The sequence below is a fragment of the Perkinsus marinus genome (assembly GCF_000006405.1).
Source record: "Perkinsus marinus ATCC 50983 genomic scaffold scf_1104296935302, whole genome shotgun sequence".
Lineage (NCBI taxonomy): Eukaryota > Perkinsozoa > Perkinsida > Perkinsidae > Perkinsus > Perkinsus marinus.
Window position 1 is genome coordinate 1,102,425 of NW_003214508.1, and position 9,942 is coordinate 1,112,366.

The 9,942-nt window shown below is 45.9% G+C and overlaps 4 protein-coding genes across 4 annotated transcripts in view; 3 read left to right on the plus strand and 1 right to left on the minus strand.

Annotated features, from left to right (window-relative positions):
* The window catches only part of Pmar_PMAR003638 (hypothetical protein), a gene marked incomplete at both ends in the record, with an annotated part of 709 nt that extends 218 nt beyond the window's left edge, over positions 1-491 (plus strand). Inside the window, one exon of the mRNA XM_002784333.1 lies at positions 115-491. Within this exon, the coding sequence (XP_002784379.1) occupies positions 115-491 (377 nt within the window). The remainder of the gene's footprint in view (positions 1-114) is intronic.
* Positions 492-1,939: 1,448 nt separating this feature from the next.
* Pmar_PMAR003639 (conserved hypothetical protein) lies at positions 1,940-3,716 on the minus strand (the record flags this gene model as incomplete). The annotated part of the gene is made up of 1 exon (XM_002784334.1): positions 1,940-3,716. The coding sequence occupies one exon, from the start codon at positions 3,714-3,716 to the stop codon at positions 2,277-2,279; it is 1,440 nt and encodes a 479-aa protein (XP_002784380.1). The 3' UTR covers positions 1,940-2,276.
* A 1,455-nt stretch (positions 3,717-5,171) lies between these two features.
* On the plus strand, positions 5,172-7,782 carry Pmar_PMAR003640 (hypothetical protein; the record flags this gene model as incomplete). The annotated part of the gene is made up of 5 exons (XM_002784335.1): positions 5,172-5,233; positions 5,312-5,355; positions 5,403-5,497; positions 6,154-6,306; positions 6,355-7,782. The coding sequence occupies 5 exons, from the start codon at positions 5,172-5,174 to the stop codon at positions 7,780-7,782; spliced, it is 1,782 nt and encodes a 593-aa protein (XP_002784381.1).
* A 1,360-nt stretch (positions 7,783-9,142) lies between these two features.
* Positions 9,143-9,942, plus strand: part of Pmar_PMAR003641 (conserved hypothetical protein) — a gene marked incomplete at both ends in the record, with an annotated part of 967 nt that continues 167 nt past the window's right edge. The window contains 3 exons of the mRNA XM_002784336.1: positions 9,143-9,167; positions 9,470-9,706; positions 9,756-9,934. Of these exons, the coding sequence (XP_002784382.1) occupies positions 9,143-9,167; positions 9,470-9,706; positions 9,756-9,934 (441 nt within the window). The remainder of the gene's footprint in view (positions 9,168-9,469; positions 9,707-9,755; positions 9,935-9,942) is intronic.

Here is a 9,942-nt window from a genome sequence, read left to right on the forward strand (position 1 = left end):
TCCCGGAATCCCTCGAAGTTCGAACTGGTGGTTGTGCGGTTCCCATCGTGGTTGATCTAATGCCGAAATTTTTTCCACATCTACTAGAGGGAGCTATTGAGATCTGTACATCAGGAGGCGGTCCAGCAAAGTATGATCCGGAGACTAGAAGCTACTCGGCTGACTTGAAGATTTCGGGTGGAGCTGCGCTGTACTCATACGGAAAGAGATCCGCCTGGCCCGGGCTTCCTTTCAATGCTGTTGGTAAGGCGTGGCTCAACCCTCACTTTGACATTGGCCTCGATGCGACCGTGATTTACTCTGGCGGAGACCCGAACAAGCTTCAAATGTCTCTAGAATTTCCCAACACGATGACTACCGTGAACGGTTCCATCTTTACGTGGCATATTCTCCAAAGAATGGGCTTCGACATGTTCACGACTGCGAGTGGTCATCACTACATCAACCGAACATTCGTAGACAAGATCATCCAATTGCAGCCTCCACAATAGCACTCGTGGTGTAAGAGTGACTTGTGACTCGATTGCATTTCATACCGTACTTGACTCCCCACAATCGAGTTAGATCACCAAGTTATAGCGAGCTCAATAGTAGTATGAACAGATTCGATCGCATTGAGTTTCTGATTAGACTAAGTTCTCATGCGGTGTTTGAGATAGTATTATCGCTTAGTTATCCGTTATTGAAGATCGGAAGCTTTCGTTCCACTCGACTTTGATGTTGTGTTGGCGATTTAAAACATCATCTTGTGTTGCTGACAGCACACCTCAGTTTTTTGATTGTGAGGTTAAAATCGCCAGACTTGTCTTGGCGAACGCTACCGATGTTGAATTGGGTACCCGTAGGAATTTTGTCCTTGAAAGGAGAAGAGAAGGACTTGATCCCTTTCATAAGAACTTGTTGTCTTTTACTATGGTAATCATACTCCGCCCGTTCAATAGACAAGGCTGTGTGCGATGTTGGAATCGATTCTCAGAATCGATTTTCGGGATCGTTCCTGAAGTCGTGTTCGATAAACACGATTTTGAAAGTAGAAAATCGATCTCGAAAGCGCTTCCGAAATCAATTCCGACTCGCGTTCAGTAGACACGATTTTTAAAATCGGTTCCAGCAAGGATTCTAGAATGGACAAATCAAATACGAAATGGGGCTCATCGGGATGGAACCTGAGGCAACAACGTACTATATACCTCGACTTCCTCGACTATAGCTGAATTCCGAAATATACCTCGACGAAGATTCGAGTCTGAGACACTCGGGTAACACTGCACGATGTAAGTAACTTATGATAACACTGCAAGTAACTTATGATAAGTTACTTGTCCTACTAGACTGGATTGACTACTTATTATACTAGTCACTGTTGAGCGGACCAACTATGAGCGACTCGCTCAGAGCGAGTACCAGTCCTTGTCAGTAGGCTGTTGACCTACTCACCCTTTAGTGAGTGGTACTTGGTTGCTGGACCTCAGTATCTGTCTCAAGGTCCTGTTTCTTCCGGACTCCAGACGCTCCTCTTCTCGGTGCTCTTCTCTATGAAGCCTCTGTCACGCGCCACGAACTTTTCATAACCACTCGGAGTGGTTCTGGAATTCGCGATTCCCTCAGAATCGCGGAAAAGCTCCTTTGAACGCGCTAAGAACCACTTCTGGAGACGTTTCTGAGATTGTTTCCAGAACTGGTTCCATGAACACAAAGTCACAGAATCGTTTCCAGAACTGGTTCCATGAACACAAAGTCACAGAATCGTTTCTGGAAACGCTTCTCAAATTTAAAATCGGACTATTGAATAGGCGGACTGTTACTCAGCAGCCTGGAATCAAGACAAATGGTATACTCGGTCAGAATGACTGAAACTCGTACTTCCCGAAATCGCAACCCCAACTGCCTCCAAACGAACACAACATTGCGAGAATAGAATAACCAGTCTCTCTAGACAGTAGAGACTGCCAATGTGACGACTAATAGTAGCAGAAATATAGATAATAGAGTAACGACTAGGAAGCTTAGATCGAGAGTTACACTGCAAGAGCTGTAGCAGTGCCAACAGCAGAGTACTGCTGAACAGGTTTAATGGGAACAACAACTATGAATACAAATGGGACCCTTACGGTGAATCAATTTGGTAGAATTGCCCTGTAAACACTACACGTCCCTTCCTAACAACATCTTGGAGGGAGTAAAACCAACTACTTTAAAATACACAAACCTTGGAACATAATCATTATCAACTTATATTAAGCTTCATTAGTCGAGATCAGATGAGACCATTTAATCTATCGGATCGACTCATTCGTACCAACAACGTCGCTCTTGCTATTGAGACGTTTCTCAAGACTTTCGACTTCAACAGTGGTAGAAGTGTCCTCAGCAGAGCCCTTACCAATACCTCTGCAAGCAATGAATGTCGTAGGCATGCCAACGAGGAATAGAACCCAACATATCCAAAACTGCGTAGTATAAGCAGCGTGAATACCAGGTAAATCGACAGTCCAGGAAATGGCAGCACCGATCGACTGGATACCCTTATAAAGACCGGTGTATCTAGCCGCTAGAGAGGCATTCTCACCAGCAATGGCACCCATTACCCAATAGGAAAACGTTTGAACGATAGAGTCACCGAAACCATAGAGCAAGTAGACAATGCAAGGATACCAATACTTGCTGTCAGTGAGATCAAGCTTTTCATCATCACCAACAACGTTAGTATAACGATCGTAACCGCCCATATAACCGTATTGCAAATAACACCCAAGACCGTAAATGATGTTAAAGCAGATGAAAACGAAGAAGAAACCTTGTATTCCTCTAGTCCTGAGACTGTACTTTACGTTATCTAGGAGGATACCAGTGCACCACGCACCGAACATTTGGGCTAACCAGTACAACGCTGAATTCAAGCCACGTGTACGAATAGTGAAAAGAACACCATTCACGCAGTTGAAGACATACGTGTAGAAATAGTTAGAACCAAAGAATAAAATTAGTAATAGAATCATATTTTTATCCAGAATCACAGAGGCAGCGTCAATGAACTCCTGCTTGACGCCTTTAGCTGGAGTTATAACTGCATGCGAACCATCTTCGAGCACAACCTTCTTAGGATCTCTTAGTAAGAACAAAGCCATGACGGCACCAACAGCCATAATAGCGATGAACACGAAGTAGGAAGCAGCATTAGCTGTACCAGTTTCGGTATCGAAGTTCAGAGCGAACTGCAGGATACCACCGATGAAACCACCAAGGTTGAATATAACCCAGAAGGTCGTGATGTAATGACCCTTCTTATTCTCAGGGGCATACGCCATCATTAACGCACCCTGAGCAGTCCAGAGCCAGCCAGCTCCAAAACCCAGTAGTGCGCCGGCGAGGACGAAGAGCCAACCAGTACCAGCAACATGTCCGGATATGTAAGCACATGCTGCATAGAAAGCATACAGGATGCCACCAGCAGCCATTAGAATTCGAGGACCCAGCAGATTGAAGAAGAAACCGCCAAAGTAACCAAACACGGCAAAACATACGTACAGTGCAATATTGGCCGGATCGTTAGCAGAGGGGTTAGCATTGCCAGCACCTCCTAGACCCTGCATGGCGTTGAAGAAACCCGGGCAACAGAAGGCGATAATCCCTGTGATGACCACTTGGGAGTAACCCCTACTGAGCCAAGACACACTCTTAGGATCCGTATACTTTGCCGACGCAGGCGAGGTCATTGAGCGGAAGAATAAAACTAACAACCTAAGACTGACTTTTCGTTCATTCCATTGCTTTTAGTCTCAATAGCTATTCAAGAGACAAAATTATGGTAATAAAACCTTCAAGAAAACAACTCTCGAGAATATCTATACACAATAAGAACTCGAGTATCATCAAACAGAGAAATTCCTCGAGACCAGCTGCCGTCCTAAGCCACTAGCTAATAAGCCTTGTAAGAGAATACCACCAGTGACGTAACTCACTAGCTCTGCTAGCTTGCACAAAAAATGGTGGACAGCGGGTAAAATCTTGGAAAATCTTGCTTCCTTGGAATATTTCTCAACGCTCCTTTGCTAGCGAACCATGATTTCTCTTGTGAAGAGGTATTTATGGAATTTTGATGGCTTTTCACACGAACGCAGAAAACCCGCTGCCTTTGGAAAACCAGAGATGGGAAAAATTACTCCAGTTTACGTTCAGACCATTATTACTTAATAGATGCACATCCCTATGAAGTACGAGGCTTACCTTAGCTCTTGTTGCTATTAGCCTGCTGATATCAACCCAACACCTGCGACTGGAATCCATACAAGGTGAGCTCCATACATGTGTATGGTGACACTAGGCATGAGTGTACGGATCCCCTGTTAGCGAGCTAGAAATCACATGGTGTCACCGAGGCTGCTCAGTTAGTGGAGTAGGGAATATAGGTACATACGAGAACCACCCTCTGAAGTGAGGTTATCATCTAGACACTATACTCATCATACTAGGCTCAAAGAGGCTGGAAACGGTGAAAGCAGCTTTTTGGTAAGACTACAGGGCCTGTCAGTGGAGGAGAGGCAGCTGAGGCCAAAATCACAACTGTACCCGCCAAGTGGGAACTACTAGTGCTTCTTTATTATTGATTTATGCGTATTAGTGATCACTCGGATGACCTAGTGGAAGGCGAGGGTGCCTACAAGCTTCTCCTCCTCCTCGTCTTCTGCCAGAGAGCTCTCCAAAGCCGATCACCCCCTAAGCAACTTCATCCCACTCGGTCAGCCCATCCCTAGCCTAGTGAATGATCGTGTTAGCGTCGTCATCATGAACACAGTAGAGATGCGCCCAACTGCTAGAGGGGACAGTGGTGCATTCGTTTCGGTAGGAGGCGGAGTAAAAGTTCCCCTTCGTGTGGTAGGTTGATCTCTCTCTTATGTTATTTCGACTTTTTTCCTCCCCCCCCCACTGTAGAGCTTTCGTCATTCCGAACCATTGAGTGTAGATGTGTGGGGGAAAGGTCGAAGCTTTTACGTGTAATGTTCACGACCACGCCACATTGAGATGATACGTTGTAGAAGGGCTAGAGGGTTCCATATTTGGAAGCATTTCCAATGAGGTCCTTTACCATTCGTTAACTAACTACTCTGGTGTCACTAGAGTGGTAGTTGTGTTACAGTGTACTAACCTACTACAGTTAAATCTCTTTCATCATGCTGCCTTATAAACGTATGCTAGGGCTCACCACCAAAGTGGCGAGTATTGCTACTATGCGGTACTCTTGCATGTTGAGGCCCTTCACCTTCCGTAGTCGTTGGTTTGCAACGACCGTAGGAGCGTCCTTAGCTGGCAGGCATAAAGTGAGAATGCCAGTTAGAGTTGGAGATAACGAGACTGGTAAGGGAACTCTCACAGAATTGGCGATTTTTAATTTTTTGTTGTAGGCGGACTCATAGAGGCTCATAGGAAAGCTCTGAAGCCTAGTTCGGAGTTGTCAGTGGAGTGGCATAAATTCTGGTGGGATGCTACTGTTAAAGAAGTAAGCTGGGTTGGATTTAGTTTACAGTCTTATGGGAATTGAAACCGCAACCGGACGGTCGATATTGACGATATTTGAATCGTTTTTCGCGTAACTGAGTTTGCCAGAAAAAAATATTTTAGATGCGATGTCGATTTTCAAGTTGTTTTGATTGTAACAACATGAACGTACGCTCTGTTATATCCCATGCCTTTATATACGTAGCACTGATATTAAGTTATTGAACCGATCCTTGTGAGGGTTGGCTATTGACTGCTTATGGTCATGCGATACGGTTGGGGTAGGGGTCGAAGTTTGTGTTATTCGTCTGCTATTTTATAGTAGAATTGTTCTATTGCACTTCTTCTCGGGGGTCTCCAAGGTAGTATAAGTTTCTGTTATGTCCAATGGTTAGAATGTTTATCATTATCATTTATTGTCGTCCTTACAATGTTGTCGTACGATGCGATCAAATGGTAATACTTGTCATTATCGTGTGATAGTGAGTGTGTATATAAGTTCAAAGTTCAACGCCTATCACAACATGGTTTAGACTTGCATCGACGCAGATTAGCTCGCGAGAAATCAGTTTCGCCTCCATAGTCGTCGTAGTGATATAATACCAAATAGTAGCAGAATCGATCGCTCTCATGTATATACTGTTGTTTTACTATCAGGTAGATCCTCAGGCCAGCAAGGTTCTGGTAGGGTTTGATGCCTGGGACTCTCGGTGGGACGAGTGGATACCAATAGACAGTAACAGGCTCAGGGAGCGCCTTACCACTGATGAGGCTATGCATACCTCTGGAACGATCGAGTCGGCTCCTAAGGTGAGTTGCATAGGAGGTAGTAGTAGTTCTTATCATCATCTCTTATAGAAGCCATCAGTGATCGAGAGAAGACCTATTGCCACGGTGGAGAAGACTGAGGCGACTGTAAAGGTGGAGGAGTCGGCAGGTTGGGAGAAATTGAGGGCTGATGATGGTACTCCTTATTATCATAATAAGGCTACTGGACATACTCAGTGGGAGAAGCCGGGGGGGAGTGGCTTGTCTGAAGGCTGGCAAGAGTTGAAGACAGATAGTGGTGATAGCTATTACTATAACGAGGCGACTGGGGTGACACAGTGGGAGAGGCCTGGGGTAGTAGAAACGCCCTTACCGGAGGGTTGGGAGGAGTTCCGAACGCCTGAGGGCACTCCTTATTATCATAATGAGGCGAAGAGTGAGACTGTGTGGGAGAGGCCATGTGGTGGAGTGGAGGCTGAGGAGTTGCCAGTCGAATCAGGAAAGCCTACGACGACTGAGAAGGATGAGAGGGGATTGCCCGAAGGCTGGCAGGAATTCAAGGCTGATGATGGTACTCCTTATTATTATAATGAGGCCACTGGGGTGACACAGTGGAGGAGGCCGGGCGACTTGGCGGTGAGGCTGCCACTAGGCTGGGAGGAGTTTAAAGCTGATGATGGTACTCCTTATTACTATAACTCCACTACTGGGGTGACACGATGGGAGTCACCGGTTGAGGGAGAGTCGGTGACTGGTGACAGTAGTGCACAAAGAGAGGAGTCGAGTGAGGGGGTGACTCGTGAATGGCAGACGTTTTACGCTGATGATGGTACTCCTTATTATTATAATTCGACTATAGGGGTGACACAATGGGAGCTGCCGGGGAATGTCGAGGGTGGTGACACGGCAATGAAGACTGGGGTGACTGCAGAGGCCCTGCCGGTTGGTTGGGAAGAGTTCCGAGCAGATGATGGTACTCCTTATTATTATAATTCGACCACAGGGGTGACACAATGGGAGCTGCCACAGGGGTCTAGTCAGATGGGTGTCACCACACCGCGGAGTGTTGAGGGTAGAGAGGCTTTGCCGGCAGATTGGGAGGAGTTTAATGCTGATGATGGTACTCCGTATTACTATAACTCGAAGACTGGGGTGACACAGTGGGAGTATCCTGGATCTGACTCCACGCACGCGGAAGATTTTAAGGTTCAGGTGTCTTCTAAAGATCTCCCGAAAGGCTGGGAGGAGCATATTGCTGAGGACGGAACTCCTTATTATCATCAGCTTGAAACTGGTATTACTCAGTGGGAATTCCCGAAGGCCCAGTCTACCGAAACGCAAGGGGTGAAGACCGATGAGGAGGAAGTCTCGACAGATGCTGCTGAGGTTGCGATGGCTGCTATTAAAGGCTTGCCGGATGGATGGGACTGTGTGTTGACTCCTGAGGGTAGAGAACTATTCTTTCGGGAGAAGGGCGAGCGCGGTCGGACTAGCACATGGTCCCGCCCTACAGCGTAGTAGTTTTTTGTTTCTGACTTTTAAGCGAATTTTAAGGTTTCAGTGATTTTACTTGTACGTTGTGTAGATAGTTTATCACCATGATATTAATAAAGATGTTATCATTATCAGGTTTGTTATGTAATGATGTCATTTTCTATACATTCTTCCTGCGGGGCTTCCCCTACTGCTACTACTTGTCAAGGTCCTCTTCGTCGGCAAAGTGTTGTCGAGATGTTCAGGGAGGCTATGACCAGCGCCACACCATCGCGGTTTACGGAAACAGGTGGGATGGTATGAGGCTTATATGGCTACTAGGGAATCATGCAGGAACCTAGCCATGTTTTGGGGGGAAACTCATTTCGAATTTTTTACATGGCTACGGACACATTCTTCGATGTTAATGTCATCATCACATTGTTATTAAAGTCTCGGGGGTGTTATCCCTCAAAGCTATATGGCTTTCTAATGGCGACTGCGTTTCTACTTTCTTTTCTATTGGTTGGAAGTAGAAGGCTACGATGTCGCTTGCGGAGTTACTTGAACGTGAAGTAAAATTCTTCAGAACAGCGCTCTGTGGAGGACGAGGTGTTCCCGGCGAGCCTCATACCATTCATCACAAGATGTACACTTGTCACTCTAATTCCAGGACGATATCTTTGGGTTTCCCTCAACAAAGCCGCGTATACGGTAGTGGCGTATAAACTCACTTTGAATATGTCGCACTGTAGGAGCTCGGGGGCGGTCAGACGTACGTTCAGTCTGACTCTGACGGTTGGGAGTACATATGCACCGATTTTGAATATGAGTATCAAGTGCTGGGCAAAGAGTTTGGCCCATATGATCTTGCATTAACGCACAGGTGAGAAAACTTCCGAGTAGTGTTGGTGAGGAAATGGAAATTTTGAGGAAATTTTAGGAATTTCTTGTTGAGTTTTTTTACACTCCTACCTAAATCCGTGTAAAGTTTTATAATAAGTGAAGGAATTTCCCCGAGCTCAGCTGAGGGAAGCGAGCATATATGTTTCAATACTGCTGTGGAGCTACTGGTGGCTTCAAATTGTAACATAGTGTTGGAGTATATGGCCGCTATTCTCAGCGGAGTTTAGGAATTACCTCACTAATAATACAAGTTTACATACGAAATCGGGTAGGGGTGTACCGATGAGAATTTTTTCAATTTTCCTCGAAATTTTTACACATGTAGTTGACAATGTGCATATTCTCCTACAGTGTTGCATCGAGCACCTGGATAGTGTATCCCCACCGAAGGTACATCACTGACGTTTGTGGCTTATTGGACAAGGGCCGACGAGTTGTTCACTTCTGTGGTTCTAAGAAGACCTTCCGCGCAGCGTCGGCTTGTCTGGCCTCGCTATGTATGACCTATAGAGGAGATGTCACTGGTGAGTTGATGTTCCTACTGGAGGGACCTTGTGTGGTTTACTTTGATTGATCAACACGGTTGAATATATGGTAGTATTCGCAGCGTATTGATGTCGAACGCATAGTAGTAACAGGCTGTTACTAACAGCAGTCAGAATCTCCCTGAGAGTTCAACAACCATCACGACTGGGAGAAAAGTGGGAGAAAAGTCCGGTTTTGTTACAGTGCGAATTTTTATGCCCATCTAGACCTCGTTTGGTGCTTCGGTTTACTATTGGTTATATTACTAACAGCTCAGATCGTTGGTTTTGTGAAATTTCAGGCGCCCAGGCGGCCCAGTATTTCGACAAGGTCAGATTGGAGCCCTTCAGAGATGCTACTCTCGGCGTGTCCACTTTCGACCTCACCCTTGAACACGTTTGTGAGGGCTTCGAGTTTGCTGTTCAAGAGGGATGGTTTGAGCTTGAGACGTTCGATCGGAAGGCTTGGGAGCATTATCAGCAGCTCTCGAATGGAGATATGAACTGGATAGTACCGGCGAAGATTCTAGCTTTTGCTGGTAGGCTCTGACCGCGCGCCACGAAATTATCCAAGAGGGAAATGCTCAGGTCCTAGTGACACTTTGGTGGATGAGCAGGGCCAGGAGGTGTGCCACCCTGAGCTTTATGTGAAGACATTCTCAACACCTGATTTTGGCATCACTACTGTGGTGAGGCTCAATGAGCGCAGATACTCCCCCAGCTATTTCACCGAACATGGAATAAAGCACTATGACCTTAATTTCGAGGTAGGACT